Consider the following 25,519-nt stretch of genomic DNA (forward strand, 5'->3'; position numbering starts at 1 on the left):
GTTTGAACCCCACGCACACGGACTGATTTGTCTCTTGCGTTTCTGCTCTGTCTGCGAGGAGGATTCGTCCCTGCCGTGTGTGGTGATAGTTTATCCATTTTCACGCTGCAGCGTTTTCTGTTGTGTGACCACGCCTCCACCTGTTTATCTGTTCCACTGTTGGTGGACATTTGGGCTGTTTCCAGTTTGGGGCTGGGGCAAATGTCGTGTCATCTTTTACCTGCTGCTCGTGTAAGAATCTGTCACTGTACGTGACAGTGTGACAATGTGAGAAGACATAGTGGTAGCAGTGGCCACGTTCCGATGCTTCTTGTGTGCCAGGCTATGCTTGGAGTGACTCCTGGTCTCGCCCACTGCCCCACGCCGTCCTCCTTCACACGTGGGACCAGATTGGCGAGACCGTGGTTTGAGACCGCAGAGCTGGGGAGTGGTAGGGCTGGGCCCAGGCTACGGGTGTGAGCCTGCATTCCTAACCACTGCTCCGCCCTGCCCCTCGGAGTGTCCTCCTGCAAATCAGAAGGGGCGGCGGGTTCTGGGAGTGCGTGCCCAGGCAGGCGCTCCCCCGTGGGGACAGGGGGCGTCCCAGTTGGCAAAGGTGGACTGAGCTTGCAGGCGTGGGAGAGGGTGGACCCTTTTCTTAGAGTCCCCAAAACATCACTGAACGAAGCCCTGCTGAGCTGAAATCAAAGCCGGCAGGTTCTTGTGGGAGATGGAGGAGATGCTGCACAAACCCAGGGACCCAGGCCACCAGAGGCTCAGCCACCTTCAGTGCACGGCTTCTGAGGTCACCCTGGGCGTAGGCGTCCAGGTGGGGCAGGGGGAGGCCGTTTTCCCGAAACTTTCATGGGCGGGCCAGGGAGGCAGGTCCGTGGCTTCTGCCCACATCTCATTGGCCAGCGCCAGGTCACGTGGCCACACCTTCCAGCACGGGAGCCTGGGAAACGTAGTCTGACTGCGTGTACGGGGGCAGAGGGCTGGAAAGGGGCAGGTGAGCCGTAGCTTTGCTACCATGGACGAAGGTGGCTTCAAGGTTGTAGAAGGAGATGGGTCAGCTCAAACCCTGGCCAAGTGCCCGCTCTGGACCCAGCGTGAACCACTCCAGGGCAGACACCGTGTGTCAGGGCAGGAGCTAATGGTGTGCCCCCCGAGTGGGCATGGAGGGCCATGTGGGTGGCACGCGGCAGCGGGACCCCTGAGATGGAGGCAGGGAAGGCGCTGGGCTGAGACCTGTGGGAGGAGAGGCAGCAGGGCAGCCCATGGAGGGCTCTGCTGGAGGGCAGGTGGCCAGGCCAGGAGCAGGGAGACGCGAGTTACTCCACCGTTCCAGGGGGATGTTAGCCGCGGGAGGGAAGGTCCAGGGCATGGGTGTGGGAGCCCTGGGCAGGCCGGTCGGGGTAGCCCTCGCTGCCTGGGCAGGCCAGCCTGCCTCTGTGGGCGCAGTCATCTCCTGTCTGTGTGTTACTCGTGGCCGCAGGCGTGGGTGGCCTGTCACACAGCCTGCTGGCTTGGTCTGGCAGGAGCAGATGGCCCTTCATTTTGGAGTCTTTTGTTCAAAGTGGGCGCTTTGGGGTTGGAACGATATAGCGCTCTGCTGGCTCAGGCCGCTTGCGAGACTGCAGGACTTTTGCTTTAGGGCAGCAGGAGCCAAACCAGCCCACCCGGCGTTCCTGGTTCCAGTCTGGAGCGCCAGGCCGGTCGCCAGAATCCTTCCCCATCCCACCGCTCTAAGAAACTGTCAGTTCTTCTGAGAGAAGTGGCTTCGCCGGGCATTGTTCCCATCTTGAGATCCTCCCACTGGCTGTGTTTGGATGAAGGGTTGCTTGAAGCATCGGGGGTCTGTGGCCAATGCGGTCCTGGCCTGGAGTCACTCACCCTCCCCATCGTTCTGTAGATTCCTGCTCTGTGTGCAGGGTCTGGTTTCCATGGCAGATCTCTCCCGTATTGGAGAGGTTGCTCTCGGCCGATTTCAGCTCCCCAGAAGGGAGATTCCTGCAAATCTGTGAGTTGAGGGAGTCTTTGTTAGCTTTGCTTCAAAATCTGGCTAAGGCTGTGTTTTCCTCTCACGTGGGCACGGCAGCGGGAGCTGGGGAGCGGGGACCAGCAGGCTCATCCCCGGGATGAGACGTGCTGAAGGCCCTCTTGCAGCAGCTCCCCTCCAGCTTGGTCTGTTTGCTCTCCCCTGCTTAACCCATGTGTGAGCTTAACCCTTCTCAAAGCACCAGGGCCCAGAGCCACCCCGAGAGTGACCCCGAGGGCCCTGTGCCCTTCACCTTCTGGGCAGTCAGCTGAGACCCTGATGGTCTTACACGTGGAGACTGGAACTGCTGGTCACGGGACCTGCTTGTAAAGATGCCGTCACCTGAATGCTCTCCAGAGCCAGTCCCATAGCTAAGGGGCAAGTCACGGTCACCCAGGGCCCCCTCTGGTGGGGCAGGGAGAGTTCCGGGCCTGTCCTCCCAATCTCTGGGGGCCTCCATTGTCAATGTGTGTCCACACGAGGTTCAGCGGCCTCACGCGTCTGTGGGTGTGCATGCTGATGAGCACAAAAGCATCAAGGACACGGGAAGTGATTTGATAGGCCTGGCGCCTCCCCGCACTGAAGCTGCCCCGGCTCTCTCAGCCCGAGGGCAGACCTGGACTCCCAGCCACCCTCCCCAGCTCCCGGCAGCTAGCCTCCATGTCCCGGCGTGGCCCCTGCTGTTTAAGTCTTGCTCATGCACTCTCAGCGGACCACCCTCTGTTCTTTCCTGTTCCCGCCCTCCTGTGTGTTTCAGCAGAAATAAATCGGGGGCCGGGGAGCATAAGCAGGCCGTGGGTCCTGGGCGAAATGGGAGCTGCCTGCCCTTCAATTTACAGGTGGAAATTGAGGCCAGTTCGACGAGGGGGAAGTAGCGGTGGCTTTACCAGCAGCACCGGGCGCTCCCAGCACTGCATCCCCACAAATCGACCCCCTGCACGCAACCCCCCCACCCCCCCGCTGGCAGCACAAGGCCCTTCCCCAGCTCCCACTAGAGGCTGCGTTGATTATGTTGATGGGCGCCTGCCTTTTTAAAAAATTTATTCATTTATTTATTTATTTTTGGTTGCATTGGGTCCTCGTTGCTGCGCGCGGGCTTTCTCTAGTTGTGGCGAGCGGGGGCTACTCTTCGTTGTGGTGTGGTGGCTTCTCCTGTTGCGGAGCGCGGGCTCGAGGCACGTGGGCTTCAGTAGTTGTGGCTCGCGGGCTCTAGAGCGCAGGCTCAGTAGTTGTGGCTCGCAGGCGTAGTTGGTCCGCGGCATGTGGGAACTTCCTGGACCAGGGCTCGAACCTGTGTCCCCCGCATTGGCAGGCGGGTTCCCAACCTCTGCGCCACCAGGGAAGCCCCCGCCTGCCTTTTAAAACCTCACCTGAGAAGGATCCCCCACAGCTTCAAAAGCAACGTCAAAACCCAGCCCACAAGTGACTTGGCATTTTCGGTCCTGTCTATAACAAAAAGAATTCATGGGCCTGAAATAAACCCGGGCCAGGGATCAGGTACCTCCACTTCAGCATTTAATTGCAGCTCAACACTGCTCACCTTGTAAAGTCTGTTCCTTAATTAAAGTGGGCTTACGGGCTCCCGTGAACCGGGCCCTAGAGCTGGGGGGCCTTCAGGATGCTCACCCACTCCGTTTCCCTGGGAACCTCGGGGAGGTGGGGGCAGCCTGCGGGCGAGCGAGCGTGGAGCCCAGGGCGCGTCCCCACTTCCCCAGCCCCCTGAGAAGCCTGGGCGGCCCCTCTGGCTGCAGAGCTCCTGGTCCTGTCAGCAGGCTGGTCCTTTGGCATCCCCGTCAGCCGGCATCCCCATCTGAGACGCCCCATTTTCTCTGAGTGGATGCTCCCTGAACTTTGTTTATCTCTTGAACGTTTCAATAAAAATGTCATTACTTGAAATCATTGACACTGCTGGTGTGAGATACCAAATTCCATCACCTATTGTCCCGTAAAACGATCCATTAAAGATAAAACCACCGCAGCTCAATAAGGTTCTATCCTAGAGACAAGCCACCCTGGTCCTGGGCTGATCCTATCTCCCCAGCAAGTGTTCGTATCTGTCACATAAAGGGCCCCAGCACTTGGATAAATGAGGGAGGCGGCCCCCTGTGGAACAGCCTCCTCGGAGGGTGAGATGGGATTTCCTGATAGAAACAGGGCAGGCATCCTTTTGCTGTCAGGCAGTTTCAGTCGCTCTCAGGGAGGGAGCCATGCCTCCCAGGTCGAGCTCCTTTGTGCAGTGGTGGCCAGATGGGGGTGCACGGGGTGGGGGGGACGCGGAGGGGACCCACCCCACCAGGCTGGATTGCTCTCCTGAGTATTTAGGAAAGGGCTCAGTCTCCCCTCCTTCCCCCGGGCCAGGTGCCCTGCAGCCTCCCCTCCCGGGCAAACTGGGCAGGTGACAGCTCTTCTTCCTCCCCTCCCAGTGGGGCAGGGGACTGCGGGATATCTCGGTGGTTCCAGGGCTGTCCTGCCCGGCCTTTGGACCTGCTCCCTCGTGTTTCAAGGGCGAGCCTGTCTGCTTTTCCTAACATCTTTTATTTCTCCAGCCTGGTACCGGGTGACCACTCGTCCCCCTTTGACCCTGCCGTCAGCATGACTGTTAGTAGTCCGTCTTTCACGTTTGAACTGTCATGATGAGGCCTGCTCGTACCTGACAAACTAGTCTTGCCATGTGTGTACCTGGAGTCACCCGGCGATGTCACGGTCACACCTGTTACCTCCTTTACTGAAAGATGTGGGCAGGGGCAAGGGGGCTTTTTGCTGTACAGGCACACGCCTTGTTTTATTGTGCTTCTTAGATGCTTCATTGTTTACAAATTGAAGGTTTGTGGCAACCCTGCCTTGTCAGATGATGGTTAGCACTTTATAGCAGTAAAGCATTTTAAAATTAAGGTATATGCACTATTTTTTTAGACATAATGCTGTTATTGCACACTGTTAGGCTATGGTACAGTACAGTACCGTGAACGTAACTTTTTTTATGCACTGGGAAACCAAAAACTTAGTGTGACTCGCTTTATTGTGGTATTCGCTTTATTGCAGTGGTCTGGAACTGAGCCCACCACAACTCCGAGGCCTGCCTGTGTATTTGTTGCCCTGTCCTACTCCAGACAGAGACAACCGAGGGGCTGCATCTCCTGGCGGTGTCAGCCTCCCAGAGAGCACTTCCGTCTCTGGACCAAACTCTGCGATTCTGTCAGTGGCCAGTACATGCCCAGGTTTATGTTTGCCTTCGTTTGTGGTGAGGAATTCCTGCCTCTGGACCGCTAGACAAGGGATAGGGTTCACCTTAGTGGGTTTTATAGTCTTCTGTGAATGTCTTTCTGGTGCAGAGGAAGCCTGGCTGTCTGTTGATTTTTTTTTTTTTATTCTGCATCCTTGCTGGACTGTTTAGTTCTTAATTCACCAGCTCATTCTCTTAGTTTTCCCTGGTAGAAGGTTATATTACTTGACATGAAAAAGTTTGTCTCTCCCTTTTGATTGTTACTCCCCTTATATCTTTTTCTTGACTTATTACACTGGCTAGTGTCTTCAGCGCGGTGCTGTGGATTGCCTTCCCCCAAACTTTCCAGAGTACCTCTTCTGCCTCACATTGAACTGTGACCGTGGGAAGGTCCCTCCTAGTCCTGGATGGCTAAGAATTTTTTTAAAATATATTCCTTTTAAAAAAAAAGTTTTTTTTAAAATTTATTATCTTTGGCTGCTTTGGGTCTTCATTGCTGTGCGTGGGCTGTCTCTAGTTGTGGCTCGCAGGCTCAGTAGCTGTGGCGCACGGGCTTAGTTGCTCCGTAGCGTATAGGATCTTCCTGGACCAAGGCTCGAACCCGTGTCCCTTGCATTGGCAGGTGGACTCCCAACCACCATGCCACCAGGGCAGTCCTAAGAATTTTTTATACAGAACGGTTTGGAATTTAATGTAAATGCTGCACGTAAAAGTCACCTGCAGTGCTTGGACGTGTTGTGGCTGGTCTCCATGGTGATCACATTAGGGGAGACCGCCTGTGACTGTGCTTCTCTGGGCCCTTTCGCTCCTCACTGCGGAGGAGCAGAGCGAGAGGCTGCTCTGGCCCAGCTCATCTCTAACCAGTGCAGAGATGGCACCTGGGCAACTCGGGGGCGAGGGGAAGCCTGCTCCGTGACCAACTCGTTCTGCTTGGCTGCCCAGACCACGGGGCAGCGCGCCAGGACTGTCCCACGGATGCGTGGCTAGAGAGGGCGTGTGTTTGAGGATTGCAATAAAAAACGGCTTTTCCCTATGCCCAGCACACGGGGCGCTGGGGGCCGCTGGCATTCGGAGCTGCCATGGCCTCCTGGGCCCGTGCCGGCGGCTCACTTGTGCCAGGTGGCCTCCAACGTGACATGTGGTCTCGGCACTTCCTGTGGACTCTGCCTTCTTGTTTCCGTCGCTGTCATTATAGCATGTTAAACGGCGAGGGGCCTGTCTGCCCCGGCCTTGTGCAGACACTGTGAAATTAACTTCCTCACCCTCCAACTCGTGTCGGGCTGAACTGACATTTCCAAAGGGCTCCTGGCTGGACCCCTGCTCTTGGCACGCTCTCCTCAGCAGAGAGGAAGGGCCGGGAGCCGAGCCTCGTGCCGGTGGAAGCTGTCAGGCTGGGCAATGGAAGAAATCCTAAGCGCTCTTGTCACCCGGGGGAGAGTCACACACATCTCGGGGAGCAGATACAGTCCGAATTATAGCGCTTCATACCTGGCTCCGAGCAAAACGGTTCTGCAGGGCCCTGGCAGAGGCCAAGGGGGCCTCTTGGGGATGGGCAGCAGGGTTTGAGAGTCAGGACCCCATCACCTCTTATTACCCTTGCAGCTGGCGGGAGCGTGTGGGAATTACCTCGTTACCGTGGCAACACGCCCTCCTCACAGGGAACTCCGTCCACTCTGACGGGTCCTGTAGCCCAGGGTGGCCGGCCAGCCGAGCAACCGGGCCCCATTGGGGGTGCGACGCCTTCCACTGGAGCGTCCCGTTCCTCGTCTTGACAACTTGCCCTGGGACCACAGGTTTTCTTGCTGGCCTGAGAGGCAGCAGCCCATCTGGCATTGTCTGTCCCTGGCCCGGGAGAAGGAGGGCAGCGGCCAGCCCCACCCACCTTGCCTCCCGAGGTCTCATGTGGCCGTCCCAGGACAACGGTACACGGGCTCCCTGGACCTCCCGGGGGTCAGCTGGGCACAAGGTACCGTGGTGCACACCCCTCACTCAGCACAGCCCTCCCCGCTGGGAGGTGGTCCCAGACACCCACTCCCTGGGCCAGAGGGCACTGGGCAGTGGGAGTCCACACCCAGAGGCCCGGGCTCCTGCGTGGCCTGAAGCCCCTTGCTTCTTCTGCAGAACCGATGGCCCCGAGCAGGTCCCCGCTCTCCACGATGGCCCATGTTTCTCTTCCTGACACACTCATTTAATTTTTAACTCACAAGGCATTTGCTTATTTATTTTCATTGTTCTTGATAATAATTCTAAGCCATTAGAGGGGAAAATTATATTCAAAAATGCTGTTTCACACTTTATTTGTTTGATGATTTAGAGCAATAGAAAATAGCACATTTGCTGGCTTTTATAGTCTGATAATTATTCACATCCATCAAGCCATTCCAGGGGAATAAACAAAACACCAAGAAAATGACACCATTAATAGCATCCTTCACTGCAGACAGGAAGCCTTTCCCGGGTCAGCGTCTTGGGAGGATGGACGCAGCCTGTCCCCTGCCCAAGGCGAGAGCCTGCCCGCAGAGGATGTGTTTCCTTTCAACTACCTCTGCCTCTGGGCCCAAGAGCTGCCCTCCCACTAGACTGAGGCCTCTGCCCAAACAGCACCCACAGCCCCCGGCTTCCAGAGCTTCTTGACTGGACTCTGGCCTGGCCTCAGCAAGGTCCACGGGACGCCCCCCTCTGGCCAGGGGTGCACCCCTCCAGCGTCCAGCCTCAGTCCGTCCCTGGCCCCCCGTAAGCACGTCCGACCCCTGCACACGTGTCAGGACGCAGGTCTTGGACGCAATCACTGGCTGCTCCGGCCCCAGGCCTCCCTCTTGGCCTATGCCAGGTGTGCGGGTTTCCACGTTGCCTTTTTGGGGGTGGCCGTGGTTGGAGGGGGTACATCCACTACTCCAGACGTCAAGTGTAAAAGAAGAAACCTGGAAAGGAGAGGCTGGGAGACGCCCACCTGGCAGGGCCAGCCCGCCCATCTCTCCCCAGACCAGGGGGTCACTTCCTTCTGGAAAGTGGCCTCTGGACTCTGGTCACTGCCGGAAGCCTTCCCGTCAGCCGATCGTTTGAACAGTGAAACTGCTGGACTGGGATGGTCTCTTTACCATTGTGTGGCTTTGCATGCGTCTCATGTCCTCTGCCGTTGCCTCCTGGGCTGTATAGCGGATCTAAAATTGCTTTATTTTCTCGCCGAAGTCCCTGGTATTTGCAGACGACTGCCTTTCTGAAAAAGGCGTCTGGCAAACGATGCCTGAATTCGTCACTCTCGACCTCCTCGGCAATTCCACAACATTAAACCCGGAGTTATGGAGCCTGTCCAATCCTGCTGCAGCCTCCGCGGGGTCACCTGGAGCGGTTGCCAGGGACACCGAGCTGACAGCGCCGAATTTTCCACGACTTTCTGGTTGAGTGTCATCCAGAAGTGCTTTGTGTAAAATGTTGACCAGAGGAGAGAAAGGGCAGGGGGAGGGGCGCACATGATGGGCTGGTAAACTACGTGGAGATCAGGACTGGGGCTCGTGTGCTATGGCCGGAGGGACCTGCGTGACCCCGCGTGGGCAGCCCGACCCTCTGCAGACTCCCCCAAGGGGTTTCCCCCATTTCTGACTCTGCCCCCTGAAGCCCCTGGTCTGTTGTCCCTCCCATCCCTCCCTGGATTCTGGGAGTGGCTCTGCCCGTTACTGTATCCGACACGTCCAGATTCTTCTGCCATGACTTCTGTGCTGGCCTGGAGTGAGTTGACCACCAGGAGGCACCCAGCCACAGCCCAGTGTTTGGGGAGGAGCATGGTGACGGGGGCCGTCTGCGGGTGGGATGTGGTCAGCCCAGGAGGAGGCGGGGGCTGGTGGACCAAGGAGACGGCCACTGTGTAGCAGGGCACATGGGAAACCAGCCTCGTGCTGGCGGAGAGTGGGATGGGGGAGCCAGGGGGGCTCTGTGTGGGCTTGGGCAGGGCTGACCGCCAGCTGGGAAACCTCGCACCGGCCCAGTCGTGAGATCGATGTGGACCCGGGCAGGCCGTCTGTCCAAGGAAACATGCAAGCACCCTTTGCCGCCCAGGCGACCCGGGCTGCCACGTCCAGAGAGCAGCTGCCTGGGGTCGCAGGCGGGCAAAGCAGATTGATTTTGGCCGTGAGGTTTGACCTTGTGATGGGGACGGAGTTCCCAGGGAGCAAGACAAACTGCCTCCATATCGGCGACCAATAAAACCGACTCTGTTTTACGGCCCCAGAACCTGCTCACTAATGGCCAGACAGATGCTTGCCTACTTCGAGAGTTAGCGAGCAGCCCTGCTCAACCCAAAGAGCTGCTTTGCCTTCTTTTTTTTCCTCCCAGAGCCAAGCCTGGGAGTCAGGGATGCCCCAACCCAGTGGCGTGACGCCAGGCGGGGCTGTAACAAGGTTAGCGCGCCCTGGTCCCAGGCTGGAGACTATGCATGGCTCTGCCATGGGGGCCCCTCGGTCTGGGACTTTCCTTCAGTGGTGAATGTCAGCCCTGCTGGGAGGCCGGCTCACCTGAGCCTTCATTGCTCTGGGCTTGCCTGGGGCCCTGGAGGGGAGGGCCGTGGCAGGGAGGGGGCTCTATGGGCACCTGCCGCCCACATCGCTGCACAGATGGAGCCTCTGCTGCCCTCCCTGCCTCCTTTGAATGGACGGCCTACGCTCAGCGCTTGTTTCGTTAAGGACCAGGACCCCAGTTCTGCCCGCCTTCCCCTGAAGACTGAGGTTTTCAGCTTGCTGAGTCCCTGGGTGTGGGCTGGGGGAGCACAGGGGCTTCTCAGCACCTCCCAGGCTGTCGCTGGGTCGTTCCAAGCCGTGGGAGGCGCAGTGTGCTCTTGGCTGTCGGAGTGCAGACATCCCCCGTGACTGCCGGCTTCCCGTCCACGAGTCCTTTCTAATCTCTCCAGGGGCTGCTCTTCTGAACACTCAGCCCAGCGTCCTGCAGTTTGTACTTTCCGATAACAGAGGAGCCACGTTCCAATGTATTAAACTTTTAACATCCACCAGATTCAATTAATCTTATCTTTACAACTCCCAATTACAGGCGGTAATTAAGTGAAAGCAGCATTGTAGACTGGTGATATTGCATTAATCATCACAGCCTTGGAGCCATAAGTTAGTTCCTTCCTGTCCTCGGGCATCTTCCCAGAAGGGACGGAATGTTCCATTTCCCTGTTTGGTGGGGGGATGTTAATCCCACAGAGGTGCTTTGGATTGGGATTAATTTTTATCATCTTTATGTAAGTGATAAAAGGCCATTTAAAAAAGAGTCACCTCCTCTTTGTCCAGATAATGGGCAGTTCTCTGACGACAGCAGAATTAAAGGTGCCATGGCCACCTCCAGGGCCCTGAAACATGCCCAGAAATTAATTATTTTTATCCTGTTAGATTAGAGACAGCACAATGTTCACCTTATCTCCTACCCTTGTCCCCTTTTATTTTATTAAAAGTAACGATAAACCTTTCAGCTGGAGTGGACTCAGCCAGCTACTGAGCCTGGGCGATCTTCCACGTTCCGTGTCCCTCCCCATTTGGCTTCCTGCCCTGTGGGGGAGGAGGGAGCAGCTGTGGGGAACATCCTGCTGTGGACTCGTTCTAGAATTCCAGAGACTGCCGTTGTTATTCTGGAGCATGCTCCCCGCCCCCTGCAGCACTGCTGACATTGGGTGGGTCATTCTCTACTAGGGCGCATCCTGGGCGCTGTGGGGTGTGGAGCAGCATCCCTCCCCCCCGCCTCGATGCCAGGACCACTCCCCCAGTCGTGACAACTAGAAATGTGTCAGACGTGGCCCAGTGTTCCCAGGGGGCAGGATTGCTGGATCCTGGAGTTTCTCCCAGATGGGATGGGACTCGGATGCTCTAGTAGCTGTACCGTTGGACAGTTTACCACCCTCCCTCCTCCTCTGGACAGTGGCCCTACCATGCCACTGGGAACGTCTCCACTCCTGGCATTCCGAGGGTGTGTCACTGCCCCCCAAGTCCTGGGTCCTGGGCCTCCATCTCACCCCTCCTCCCATCCATGTGGCATCCCCCGACCCTGACAGCCCCTCCCCTACACCGACCACAGCCGCCCAGCTCTGCCCTGTGCCGGGCCCGCGTGTCTCCTGGGGCCCTCAGCTGTGCAGTGGCCACCCACTCTCCCCTCTGACGTGCCTCCCTTCTCTCGTAGGTACGCCATCCCCCCAGAGCATGGCAAGCGCCTGGAGCGTCTGGCAATCGGTAGGTGCCTGGGGCCCACTGGGGCCAGGGTGGGCGGTGGGCTGGCAGCCTCTCCCTCCCTGGCTTCACACTATTGTCTGGGGGTCGGTGTCCCGGAGGGTGATGTGCTCCAGGTGTCCTGGCTGTGTTCCACTCCCTTCCCTGGCGGTCAGGTCATGGACCCCCACTGTGGGTCTGTCACTTCACGAAAGCCACACGGATGCCGTCGCTTCAACACTCTTGTTTTCTAGCCTCTTGGCCCAGAGTTTGGGACAGGACCGCAGGCTTTGCCAGCTGGGGGCAGCCCGTGCTCCCCCCGCCCCCCAGCACCTGGTGCTGCATCCACACTTTTCTGTCTTTATGGAGTCTTTGCTCAGTCTACAACACGAGAAGTCCAGTTCGGAGGTCCGCAGCTGTTCCGTGCGGCCGCATGGGGACTGCAGGGCCATTTGCTAATCCCGTGCAGGGTCGGGTCACCCGGGCTCCCTCCACCACCTGGATTGAGACCCTCGCTAGGGCCTTTGGGCTGACAGGATTTGTCGGAGAGGCTCCTGGGCTGCGTCCGGGACTCTGACCACCCGGGTAAAGGCCGGCCCTCAGGGCATGGGATCCTTAGAGACAAGCCAGACACCCAGGCTGGGGGGCGCGGAGGCCTCTGTGTGCCCCGATGGGGGGCCGGGCTGTGGCCCCCCATCGCTCTCATCTCGCACCTGTCCTGTCCCCATGGAGACCCGTGTCCTGAGTGCGGACGGCTGTCAGTGCCTGGACAGACGTTCACAGACCCCACTGGCCCAGCGGGTGGGCCCTCGCTGTGCAGCCAAGAACAGCCCCTCCTTCTCAGGCAGCACCCGGGTGAGGGTGAGAGTCTGCTGTGCAGATAGCACGGGGCCTCAGGCCACCCCGACCCCCGTGGCAGCAGTAGGCAGCCGGCACCCCCAGGTGGCCACGGAACCTTCCGAAGCCATGGCCTGGTGTTGGTGAGGCTCCCTGCCAGCCGGCTGCCGGCCTCTGTGGGCGCCTCCCTGCCTGCACTTGACTTGGGGGTGGGAACGGCCCATCTCTTCTGCCCAGCAGATTCTCGCTGCGGGTTGGCGGGGTCGACAAGGTCCCAGGTGGGAGGGAGGCCGTCAGGTGAGTTGGGCAGATGCCCCCAGGCCCAGTTCCTATGCAGAGGCCATCGTCATGTCACCTTTTATGTTGGAAACTTGGACCTTGACCTCAGCTCTCAGGAACATGCTTCTCCCGGGAGAAATTCCAGTGCAGGCGGGCATGGCAAAGGCTGATTTAACTTACTTACTGAGCTCGAAAGTAAAACCAAATTAATTTTTTTCCCATTATGTTTTTTAAAATGCAAATTAAAAATGTCTTTTCCTATTGTATTAGCTTCCTGTTGATGTAACAAGTTACCACAAACCCAGTGGCTTAAAACAACACACATCCCCTCAGTTTTGCTGTGAACCTTAAACTACTCAAAAAAAAACTAATTAAAAAACGCCACAGATTTATTTTCTTACACTTCTGGAGGTCAGAAGTCCACAGTGAGCCTCTAGGGGCTAAAATCAAGGCATCAGCAGGGCTGGCTCCTTCAGGAAGCCCCGGAGGAGAACCCAGTTCCTGGCTTCTATGGCTTTTGGAGGAGCTGCATCCTGGGCGTGGGGCCGCATCGCTCTCATTTCTGTCTCCCTGGTCTGTGGTCGAGTCTCCCTCTGACCCCCTCTTATAAGGACCCTCCGGATGACACCAGCCCCCCTGGGTGGTCCAGGCCCATCCCCATCTCAGGGGCCTGAACTTTATCCCGTCTGCAGAGTTCTTCTTACCACTGAGGGGACGTTCCACAGATTGAGGGGATCGGGACATGGATGTCTTGGGGGCCACTGTTCAGCACCCCATACCTGCAGAACCACGCTTAGCCATGCCCGCTGTTCTCCCTCAGTATGCCTTTTCTACTAGAAAAGTTTTGGGTGATTGGAGCGCCAACTAGAGAAGCCGGATGCAGCATCCTCTGGGGCCCCCCGCCGACCTCAGACAGTGCCACAGCCTCTCTCCCTGGAGCTCGCCCTGTGCTCCATTCCCACAGCTGGGGCTGCTGCCGGGTCCTTTCTGATGCCCAGACCTGGATGCTGGCTCACTTCCTGGGCATCTGAGGAGGCTCAGTGGCCGGGGCTGGGAGAGGAAGAGTCGGCTAGCAGGGAGGCTGCCCCGTCCTTGCTTCTTGAAAAATCCAGACTCATTAAGTCATGTGGCTCCTGGAATTCAGGAAAGGGGCTGTCAGCTCTGGAGGGGTGGCGGGAGCCTCCTGCTTCCTCTGCAGCCCCCTCACTTAGGACTGCTCACCCCTCCTTGGAGGAAGGATGGGGGAGGCTCCAGGGCAAGTGACTCACTGCCCTCCTAGGCGTCCCTTCCAAACTTTTTGGGGGCGTGCATCAGGGGCTCCATTACTGAGATGGGTGGAACGGGTTTGCGATTAATACGGAAAATGAATAGCCGTGCTCCGAATGGGCTCGCTGGGAGAGTTGTGCGGCCCACGGGGAGAGCACTAATGTGTTGGCGCGTTATTGGTGCTAATCACTTAAAATGTGCTTCTTTATTAGAGTTTTAATGAGAGCCACTTAAACTGTGCATTAAAAAGAGGAACTGCGGAGAGGCCGGCGGGCCGGGCGTCAGGCAGCCATAACTCTCATTGAAATGCTTTTAGTGCAGAGCGGAGTTGCTGGATTCAGTCATCCCTGGCACCTTCCAGAGCCTTGCCGTTGTGTCCTTGCGGTTAGGAGCCTCCTCCAGCCTTGTCGTGTGGGTGGGGCCACGCGGGTGCACACGTGCATACACACACGCACGCATACACACACACGTGCCCTCTTTAACCAGCAGCCCCTCGAGGGTGCGCGCTGGCCTGGAGGCTGGGCCCGGTCTGGATCGGCTTCCAGAAGGGTCCTGGGGCTGCCTGCATCTGGGGATCAGTCCCAGAGGGAGGTGGCCGCTCGGGAGCGCGTGCTGGTGCCACTGCCGTGGGGACTCATCCCACACCTCGAGGAGCCATGTGGCAGCCGTCCTGTGCCCACTCTCCGTGCGGGTTTGAGCGGAGGCGCCTGGCCGCCATGGGCAGAACCTGGGACAGGCTTTTCCTTAACCACAAGACACACGTGTCATTGACTTGAGTTTCAGCCAACAGGTGATTTGGGAACGTCCCTGAACTGTGTTAGTGAAGCACGGTTTCTGGGCAGGTAGAGCTGATGGGCTTTCTGTAGGCTTGCGGAGGCTATCCCTGTTTTAAATTAGTTACGTGGTGCATCGTGGGGCAGAGAGCATAGGGGCTGTGGGCGCGGCCTGCGTTGGCCCCGTGTGTCTGGGGCCGAGGGTGGGCAGGTTGTCTCCCGGGCCTCCGTGTCCTCACCTGCCTGGTGGCGGTAGGACCACGTGGGTGGAGAGCCTGCGCCACTCAGGCAGCCCCCCTCTTTGTTGCGGACTCGTCAGTGTTGGGGGGCGGCGGGGGACCCCACTCACTCCTCATGGTCACCGTGTGTCTGGTCAAGAGCAGCAGCTCCCCTGTCCTGTCTCCGGGCTGCGCTCTCACATGGCCGAGTGACCGTGTGGAAGCAACGTAGTGGCTTTTGTCTTGGGGGAGCTTGGGGTGGGCGGCGGTCTCTAGGCAGCCGCACCCTGTCTGCGACCGCGGGTGTGTGCTGTGGGTGCGCGCCTTGTCACCCAGGACCCCGTCCCGCAGTCCCCTGTGTGTTTCGTTCCCTCGGGGCCTCGGAGGAAAGGGCTGCCCGGAGAGAGGCGTCCCGGCTGCCCCGCCGCCCCATCCCGCCGGGCAGGCCCCGCCCTGTCCTGCCAGGCTGATGCTGGTCTTCTCTGCTCTAGGCTTCTTCCCCGGGAGCTCCCAGGGCTGCGACGCTTTCCTTCGGCACAAGATGACCCTCATCTCGCCCATCATCCTCAAGAAGTATGGGATCCCGTTCAGCCGGGTACGTAGGGGCTGGGCACAGACCACCTGCTCGTGGAGGGGCTTCTGGGGCCTGTGCCCTGGTGACCACGAGTGCCCCAGGAAACTGGCGTCTTAACCCTGGAGAAGGTTCTAGGACGATGGCAAGCCAGGGCAGGGCCATCAGCCTCCAGCTCTTCCAGGGTGGGGAGTGAGGATGGAAGAGGGGCAGTCAGGAGGGGCCTTGACTTTCCTTCCCACCCAAACCCAAATGTCGGCAGGTCCTGCAGGCTGGGCTGGGGAGTGGACGGTCGGGGCAGCTCCTGCTGACCTGGCAGGAAGCGCTGAGGAGCCGGCGCTCCCCGTGGGAGTCCCTTCCCGCCCACCCGTGCCCAGGCAGACGCCTTTGAGTGAGCAAATACCTCTTTAGAAATGAGACGCCTGGCTCCCTCGCAGTGTGAAGGCTGTGAACTCATGCAGTTTCCTGCTCCAGAGGCTGCTCCACTGGTCCGCGTAGGGCTGTGAGGGGTGAGGCCGCGCTAGGAGCCGGGTTGGCAGGGACCCCACTGCCTGCGGAGGGCAGGCGGGTGGGGGCTGAGCACCGGGGCCAGGCCGCCTCTGCCCCGGGAGTGGGCCCAGCTGTCGTCACTCCAGGCCAGTCCTTCCCCGCAGACAGCCCTCCTGGACGGGAGAGTCTGCGCCCCGGTCCCTGCGTGGGTCCAGGCGAGAGGCCTGTGCCCAGAACTTACCGGACAGGTGTGTGGGCCATGGCGCCGAGGGCAGGGGGCAGAGGGGACTGTCCGGGAACCCGGCTTCTGCAGGTTTCCCCGAAGAGTGCTTCGTCAGGCGCAGGAGCGAGTTCTGGGGGCGCACCTTCATGCCTCTCTCTCTGGCCAAGGGCGTCAGCAGGTCAGAAATGATTCTGACGTTTCAGTCAAACCGCCTGCAGCATCAGCACACAGATCAGGGATTCGCCTTTCTGTCGGGGCCACAGCTGCTGCTCATGCTTATTAGGTAGCGGGATATTTCACTCTGAGAAATGCAGCTTTCCATGCTTCCCTCTTCCCACCCACCGCCCCCGCCCCTGTCTTCTGGTTGGAACGTCATTCTTTGCCGGGAACCTCGCAGACAGGTCGCGGCGTTGCTCACGGGAGTGAGAGGTGCTTGCTCTCCTGTCCCTTTGCCGCGGACCTTCTCCAGAGTCGTGCTCCCTGGAGAGGGATGCTGGTCGCGGGAGTCAGCTGGCGGGCACCCTTGTTCTCCTGGGTCAGTGCCCGTGTGGCCCTGCAGCCTGTATACGAAATGTCCGAGCGTGACCCAAAGGCGGCGGCGGCAGCCTCCTGGCCCGGAGGGGCTGCTGGTGACTGGAGAGAGGCCGGGCTCCGCAGCCACAGCGGCTGCCCACGGGGTCCAGGCAGAGCTTCGTCCCAAGGCCCTTGTCTAGCAGCAGGGAGCCCTCCGTGGGCCGCCGGCCTCAGGACCAGGCTCCAGGCCCTGTGGCATCAGGCTCCACATGGAGCCCCTCGTCTGAATTCCTGGCGGCCTTCAGAGTGACGCCCCGCACTCCGCTTATAAATCTTTGTAATGGTATTTACTTCTAGAAGAAAAAGCAGATCGATAGCAGAGCTTTTTAATAATTAAAAGTGTGTCTTTCTGTGATCTGCCACGGACTTCCTCATTTATTCTTGGAGAGCTCGCACAGGCAGCCGACTGCCGGGCTTCCTCGGTGACTGGCGTCTGGGGCTGGCGCTGCCTCCACTACTGACTGCTTTGCGTCACGGCCTATCTGTCATCCCAGGCGCCCTCTAATTTATTGTCGGGATAACGTTGACGGTGGTGACGCAGAGGACAGACACCGTGGGTTTGAAATGGAGCCACCAGGATGTAGATTTTCTGACAGGGACATAATCTTCTTGTTGCTCTAAGTGAGCACATCTTCTGTTCTGGGCCTTGATGTATGGGCGGGATCGGGCGGGGGACCAGGCCCTCAGTGTGCCTCTCCCCACGGGGGTTCCAGCTCCGTGACGGGGACCCTGCTGCGTCCCTGAGGCTCACGCAGGCCAGTGCACGCACGAAGCCGTTCTGGAAAGCGAGATAGCGCTTTACAGAATCAGCTCAAGTAGGATAAGAACATCAGTAATTGCATTTAAAAGCACATCCCCAAACCCGAATTTTATTTATCTCATTTGACGAGGCTCCGAGTCCTGCAGCAGAAGCTGGCCCAGGGGACCCTTCCTGAGAACGAGGATGCTGGCCGCTGGGCCCTGGGGACACTACATGTCCCCTCCTCCCCCGTCTGCTGCCGTCGCTTTATCCCCGCACGCGGCTGGCTGTCACTTGGACAGGAATTTAAAAATATAACTTAATGCACAGTGACTTCCCTTGATGGGTACAATTCATTATTTGAAAAGAAAAATATCTCCGTGTTCTTAAGGACTGGCTTTTCTCCAGGCTACGTCAGTTTTGATTGATTTCTGACTCTGTGGTTGGCTTCTGGAAGTCTCCCCACCTCCACCCCCCCCACCCCCGGTCGCCACCTCCCGCCACCCACCCTCCCCTGCCAGGGTTTGACTCCTCGTTGGTTACTTAGATGAATCCAGCGATTTCTGCTCCTCTCTCTGGGGTTATTAGCAGGCCCTGAAAACTACAAATCAGTGACAGAGTGCTGAAGAGCCTCTAAGTGGGGCAGAAGCCTTGAGCAGACACACTTTGCAGAAGGAGGCGTGCACAGGCGCCGGCAGGACTCGGTGGGCGGCATCCGCAGACCTCAGGGAGGGAGCCGGAGCATCACGCCCACCCCGCAGGGCCGCTGTGTGCGAATACCCCATACCCCATATGCCGCCGAGGGGGCAGGGGGAACTCGCCCTTCCCACCACGTGGGTGCAAACGGGCGGCCACTGCGAAGAGCCGCTGGGCAGTTTCTTGGGGCCCCACGGTGCCCCTTCCGGAGTCTGTTTACTCCGGAGTAATGCAAGCAACCGCCGGGAGAAGATGAATCCACAGGTGCCCCCAGCTCTGCTCACAGAGCCTCAGACCAGGAACAGCCACAGGCCTGTGAACAGGAGGCTAGATGAGCACGTAGCAACACATCCTCATAGCAGGAGACCCCTTTAGGAACGAAAAGGAGCAGACGACCGATGTGCCCAGCGGGACGGATAAACCCCGAGGATGTGCTGAGCGGAAGAGGCCAGACGCAGAGCATGGGCGGTGCGGTCCGTGTCTGTGAAACCCTAGAGAGAAACGTTGTCAGGGGGCGGGGGGGCGGGTTTGGGGCCCCGTCCTCAGAACTCCAGACAGCCTGATGTGCACCACGTGCTCAGCCTAGGAGAAGACTGGCCCTCCTGACCCCAGAGGGTCACTCCTGTGTCACAGCCTCTAGTCCAACAGCCCCGCCTCACATCCTGGGACACAGCGAGTAGGGATGGTGGCCGCTGCTATTTGTCATCCGTCTTCCGGAACACTGGTCTGTTGGAGCGCTTGCTGATGGCCGGGGGTAGTCAGTGCAGAGTGGGGAGGGGCCCGGGGAGGAGGCTGCAGCCTCCTTCTCCAGGCCTCGGGCTGGCACCTCTGGAAGCCTCTGTCTGGCGTCACTGTGGGTCCCCCACCCTGGTCCCTCACGCCCAACTTCTTGGTTTGGGGTCTCTGTCGCAGAGGCCGGACCAGAGTCTGGCCATCCAGACCATTTTGAATAGGCCTGGAAACACGCGCTCGTCCTGCAGTGTCGTGACCTTGACATGAGTCCTCCCGGCCCACTGACGTGTCGCTTTGGTCTCTTTGCCCTCACTTGGAGGGACCCATGTCTTGGGATGTAGTGGACAGATTCCCTGCTCGCGGTGGCGGGGCCGCTTAGGCCAGCTTCTGGGGACGTTTTGGAGGTGGGCCTGCTCCTTCCTCACACGAGGGCCGGGCGCTGTGCTGCTGACTCGAACCCACCCTGGGCTCCACGGGCTCCAAAGGCTCCAAGGGCTCCGAGCTCCGCCAGTGCCGACCGGCCCTCCTCGCCAGCCCTGGAGCCGCGTGGGAACATCTCACAGTGCATGGAGGCTCAACAGGCCACCTACCCCCAAAGCAGGAGGACCCGCCCCCCGCCGCCAAACGAGAAGTACCTAGAATCCTAGCATTGCTGCTCGCCTGTCTGGAGAGTGCAGACTGTCTGTCCCCTCGGGGCCTGGCGAGGTCTCAGTGAGCGGCGGGGCTGGGAGCCCAGCTGCCGCCCTGGCCACTCGCCTCACCTACTTTCCAAGCCATGTGAGAACCAGGCCACAGCCTGTCACTTGGCCGACTCCTTTGGCTCCTAAAGTTAGGCTTCCTGACACTCGTTGGGACATCCTCAAGCCCACGTCCCCCTGCTGTGCTCCTCGGTGGCTTCTTGTGGCTTTGCCATCAGCCCATGATGCCCTGTGTTGGGCGTTGCTTCTGGTCAGGCCTCGCCCCTCACCTGTTGGCCTCTTGCCCCTCAGATCACGCAGGAAGCTGGGGAGTTCATGATCACGTTCCCCTACGGCTACCACGCCGGATTCAACCACGGATTCAACTGTGCGGAATCTACCAACTTTGCCACCCTGCGGTGGATTGATTACGGCAAGGTGGCCACTCAGGTGAGTGCCCGCAGACCCTGGGGAAGGGTCTAAACGGGGCTGGCCCCCACGTGCTCACCCAGCCCAGGGCCTGGGCGGCAGCCGTTTATATTCGACCGGAGGCTCGGATTCTCCATCAGGGTCTGTTTCTGGATCCTCAGCAAACTTGTCCCCAGAATGTTCCTCACCTGGAGGCAGGGGAAGGGGGTCTGGGCAGTCCTGGGGTCGGGTCTCCCCTCCTCCTGGCAGACCCCAGGTGTGTTCCCCATCGTCTGCGGATCAGGGAAGATTTGTTCCTTGTTAGTTGACCCCTTGGAGGCCACCTGGCCGGGCGTGGGGTCTGCTTGGGCCCCAGCGCCTTTGCCCCCCTCCAGCTTCCCCATCTGGGCTTTTCTGCTGCGGGGTGCAAGAAAGACAGCGGGAGAGAGAGAGAGAGAGAGGGTGCAGAACCCTGGTAGAGCAGACCCTGCGCTCGAGCCTGAGGGCTTCTTGCTGCCTCGCCATCCACATTCAGAGGTCACTAAAAGGCCGGAACACTCCTTTGATTTTCCTCAGTAATTTGCCGTTCTGGTCCCAGAGGGCCGATTATTGGTCAACAGATTTGACATCTGAGCCAAGCGCTTGTTCTCAGGTTCCTTTTCTCCTGCACTCACCTGTCTGTGGTTTTGATGGGCAGCTTTGGGGGCATGAGGCCCCATAGTGGCGAGTCCAGGGAGCGGCTGAGCACTGGGCAGGGCCCTGGGAGGGAGAAGCTGCTAGGAGGGCTGTCGGGCAGGCAGCAGGCCCAGCCCTTCCTTGGCTGCCGGGACCAGGGGCCTTCTATCCAGGACTGGTACCACGGGTGCCGCGGAGGAAGCCGGCGAGCTCTGCCCAGCTCTGAGCTAGTCTCAGACCAAGTGGCCCCGGCTCTCAGGTTTCAATCCCTTTAACCTTCTCTCCACTGCAAAAGGGGGCCCGGCTGTTCACAAGCATGCACTCTGGTATTTGGGTCATGGGACAGGAGAGGCCTCTGCTGCTGGGCTTCCTACCAGCCTCCCAAGCCAGAGCCCTGGGGTTCCAACGCAGAATTTCTCAGCCGTCATGAGTCAGGACCCAGGGTTGGGACAGATGGTGGGTTTCTCCCAGGCCCGGAAGTGGGGGCAGTGTGGACCCGGAGGACTTGGAGCCTGGATCCTGATTCGTTCAGCGTTTCCCAGACCTTGGACCCTTGCAAAAGAGGGTCTAGGCCGTGACGATCGGGTGTCACAGCCTGGAGCCGTGGCCCGATGGAGTGGAGGGGAGCCGGTGGCGTGCAACACCGCGAGTCCACGGCAGGGCACGTGGCAAAGAGCAGGAAACCCCACACCAGGGGTGTTCAGGGGGGTTACAGACTGATGCTTTTGAACAGGTGGGGTTAAACAAGATCCATCCTTAAAGCAAATGTCGCCTGCTTCTTTCCACGTTTGAATGGGGTGAAAAATTAAGATGAAGAAAATTAAGCTTCACAGGTGGCTTTGCGTCACATCTCCGCTGGGCAGCGCGGTCTAGATGGGCTGGCTCGTCTCTGTCTTTCTAATGATCTGTTTCTCTAACTTCGCTGTGTCAGTGCAGTTGAGAAAAGGAAATGGGCTTTGTAGCCAGGAAGACTGGAGAGGCGCCCCGGGATTTAAAGTGCTGGGTTTTTTATACTTAATTCAGGAAACTGTTGGGGGATTGTCTTTGGCAGAGCCTCTGGCTTCGCTGCAAGAGGAGGGACGGGGGCGTCAGGATTGTCCCTTTAGATACACAGGGGTAATTACACCTCCCGGGGTATATTTGCAGGGAGTTCTGTGTGCGCGGGGACCACCCAGCCGCGGCTGCGATTGAGTTATCAGCCTGGCCCGGGGCTGGTCCCAGAGGTGCTGCTGGAGCCGACCCTGCTGCGGGGCCGGCGGGGGTTTCCCGGATATTAAAAGCAATTTTGGGTTCAGCCATGTGTTCACAAACAAGTGGCACTTGGGAAGCGCAGCCTTAGATGGGGCTCCACGCTCACATCGCCAGGCGGCGGAGCGTGAAATTACTGAACAAGTGATGAGCGTTGCTCTGAGCCGGCCCAGGTTCTGGGGTGCCCGGCGGCTTCTGCCAGGAGTGGCCACTGGCCAAGGGTCACCCGTCGGTTGCCACCTGATGTCAGCCTCCAGGCCTTTCGGTGGTGGAACGGGACAGCAGGTCCCGACCTCCAAGCTCCGTTGCCCCCGTAACGAGTCCGGGCTGGAGAGGCCACCTGGGCGCCTGGCCTCGCAAGTGACAAGCTGAGGGCATTGGCGGCAGGGGACTGTTCGGGTCCCGGGGTGCTGGGCCTGTGGACTTAAGGGAGGGGGGTGGGGTGGGGCACGGGGGGACCCAGGGCCCCTTCCCGCTGAGCAGGGGCCTCTCCCTGCAGCCTGAGTGCCCCCGTCCCGTCTGCATCCCCTTCCAGCACATTCCTCAGAATGCAGCCAAGGGGGAGAACGTCCACTTCCCAGATTCTAGAGACTTCTGTACTTGTTGGTTCGTTACCTCTTCTGGCACCCAGCGAGCCCCTCACTCCCCGCAGCGTCCGTTTCTGTCACTCTCCCTCGCTGACGCGTTAAAGGCTAAGCTCTCACACTCGCCAGCCTGTGTGAATTTCAGGTGTTCCTGTTCTTTCTTCTAGAGCAGAGTCGGCAAACGGGGGCCCACGGGCCAAACCTGGCAGGTCGGCTATTTTTGTATGGTCTGCAAACAGAATGATTTTTAGATTTTTAAAGAGCTGGGGGAGAAAAAAATCAAAGGAAGAGTGTGTGACAATTGAAAACTAGATGAAACTCACATTTCACGTTGATAAGTAGTTTTATTGGCACAGATGCGCCCATTCGTTGACGTGCCCTGCAGGGCTCCTTGCCTACAGCGGTGGAATTGAGTAGTTGTAACAGGACCGTCTGGCCTGCAAAGTGGAAAATATTTGCCGTTTGGTCCTTACTAGGAAGTTTGCAGTCCCTGGTCTAGAGAATCGAGGGTGTGGGCGCTCTGGCTCCAGCTCGTTAGGGCTGAAGGTCACCTCCTTTGCTCTTTTCTTTGCAGCCCAGAGTCTCCGGCACCTGAGGGGCTGTTCCCCCCAGCAGGTTGGCTCCCAGCCACTGTCTCTGGAGGTTCCGGAGGGTCCAGTGAGGGCGCTGGTGGCTTTGGTGCCCGGCAGCCCAGGCCAAATGCCGATGTGCCACTGCCGGCCCCCTGCAGAGCCCACCCGACTTCCCCACTGCGGGCAGGGTGCCCAGCCCTCGGGCCCAGGTCTGCCCTGCAGGCCACAGGGTCGCCCAGCATCCCCCTGGCTCTAAAACTCTGGAGAAAATAGGCTTGTGGCCTCTTGCCAGAGCCCCTTGGAGGGAGCACCTCTGGTCCCCGTCTACGCGACAGAGGCTGCAGACGGCTGCCCTCTCCCGCCCTCTCTGCTGAGCACAGCACGCTCGTCCCACTTGCAGTCTGCGCTCTGTGTTCACTGTCAAGTTGAGGGAGAGTTTCTTCTCCGGGATGGTCTTCCTTCGCCGTCGCTGACGCTAACCCTCATCAGCCCTCTGTGCACGGGAGGAAAGCCTCGTGGCCACCTGCTCCCTGCCTGACGCAACCTGCAGTGGGGGGCGCCCACCGTGTCCCTGCCCCGGCGCCAGGGGGAGCGGCCCTGCCTTCCTCTTGGCCAGTGACTATCCCCGCCTACAAAGGGGGTGAAATGGATAAGGATCCAGCAGAGCTCTGGGTGCAAATGGCCCTGGCCCCTCGGGCTCTGGCCCAGCCCAATCCAGGGCCCCCTCCCCACCCTCACTCCCGCCCCCTGCGGCGCTGTGACACTTGGGACCAGGTCACCCTCTGGGGGGCCATCCTGGGCGCTGTGGGGTGTGGAGCAGCCTCCCTGGCCCCACCCCCTCAGTGCCCAGTGTGACAGCCACAGACACCCCAGGCATTGCCATGTGTCTCCTGGGGACAGGATCAGCCCCAGCTGAGGGCCCTGGCTGACCTTTCTCTCTTCGGCGCAAAGGGTGGTTGGTTAGTACGGCTGTACTTTTTGGACTGTGGTAGTGAGGCTTCGTCAGCTCAGTTTAGTTCCTCTCCCTCGGGCATGTGTGCGAGACCTCGCATCTGCCCGCCACCTTTTCCTACTGAAAGGCAGTTTTCGTGGCCGTGGTCCACAGCCTCGGGGTTTGGAGTCCCTTAAGCACAACAGATGCTAGCTATTGCCAGAGCCGCGAAACCGTGCTTAACAGGGAGCGAGGGATGGACCTCTGGGGCTGTGGGTACGTTACCTCCATGTGCCTCTCTTCTCCTGGGCAGGGGCTGGGGGGCTGGGCCGACAGCAGGGCTGTGGGAACCAGGACTCTGCAGGGCGTCGATGTATCTGCTCTATAGGAACCGGTCCTCTTTCAGGAACTAGATGTTGGAGAGGTCACTGCCCCCGAGGAATCTGAAGTTCTCTACCAAGCCCGTGGGCAGAGAGGCCCCCGATCCTGGGGTCGTTCGGGGTTTAAGGGAGCCGGGCCCCTGCCCCCGTGGGTAGGAGGGGCGCCGTGTCCCGAGTGGACCCTGAGCATCCTCGGGGCTGGGCGGCATCCACACTCACACCCAAACCAGCGCCCAGCAGCTCCTGGGAAAGCGCACCCTGATGGCAGGGCTGCCTGTTTCTTCCTCCTGGACTCCCGCCAAGGGTTCTGGACCGCATGGCCCTAGCCCCATGGCACGTGGATGAGCCCCTTGCTTCCTGGGCTTCTGGACACATGGCGGAGCTGGTAGTGGAGCCGGGGCTGGGCCTCCATGCGGAGTGGAGGTCGGTGGAAGGAATTAGAACCCAAGCCCATGGGGCCGGGGCAGGCAGAGACCGCCCGAGTCTGTGGGGGGAGGGCGAGGGGCGAGGCTGCAGAGTTGCTCTGGGCCTCAGAGGAGGAGGCGGTAGCTACAGGGACAGGATGGCAGATGGAGGCTTTTACAGACTCTAGGAGGGGGCGGGGACTCCCTGCTGGCTTCATCCTCCAGTTTCGGAGATGTGGGAAGAAGAACACACACGACTTGGCCTTCCATTCCCACCCCCTTGGTCCGGAACGGTGCTGCCCCGTGGATGGACCTCGAACACATGATGCTCAGTGAGAGAAGCAGACACAAAAGGCCACGTAGTGTGTGATTCCATCGACGGGAATTGTCCACAACTGGCAGATCCACAGAGACAGTGGGTTAGTGGTTGCCAGGCACTGGGGAGGACTGCTAAGTGGTACAGGGTTTCTTTTTGGTGTGATGAAAAGGTTCGAAAATGGATTGTGGCAATGGATGCACAGCTCTGTGAGTGGAGGTGGAGTGTAGGGCATGCGAATTATAGCTCAGTGAAGCTGTTAAAGAAATCCTACCGCCTGGATTACCAGATTATCAGCGCACAGGGTGTGGGTGGGTCCACGGGGTGCACGGGGTATGCCATGCTGACTAAGCAGACCTCCCTTCCTTGGTCCACAAACACTGGGGAGCCTGTGAAGCAGGAGACAGCATTGGGAAAGGGGTTTTGGAACCGGGAGGCCCCTTTGTGGGCCACTGGGGGGACCCGTGGGGGCAGCTCCCGGAGGGTGTCTGCCGTCAGTG

General features: G+C 59.2%; 1 protein-coding gene across 1 annotated transcript in view; it reads left to right on the plus strand.

Moving 5' to 3' along the window:
- Window positions 1–25,519, plus strand: part of KDM4B (lysine demethylase 4B) — a 103,087-nt gene that overhangs the window by 27,607 nt on the left and 49,961 nt on the right. Inside the window, exons 6-8 of the mRNA XM_079701954.1 lie at window positions 11,403–11,452; window positions 15,293–15,396; window positions 19,814–19,951. Coding sequence (XP_079558080.1) covers window positions 11,403–11,452; window positions 15,293–15,396; window positions 19,814–19,951 — 292 coding nt within the window. The remainder of the gene's footprint in view (window positions 1–11,402; window positions 11,453–15,292; window positions 15,397–19,813; window positions 19,952–25,519) is intronic.

The sequence above is a fragment of the Hyperoodon ampullatus genome (assembly GCF_949752795.1).
Source record: "Hyperoodon ampullatus genome assembly, chromosome: 4".
In the NCBI taxonomy this organism is placed as follows: Eukaryota; Metazoa; Chordata; class Mammalia; order Artiodactyla; family Ziphiidae; genus Hyperoodon; species Hyperoodon ampullatus.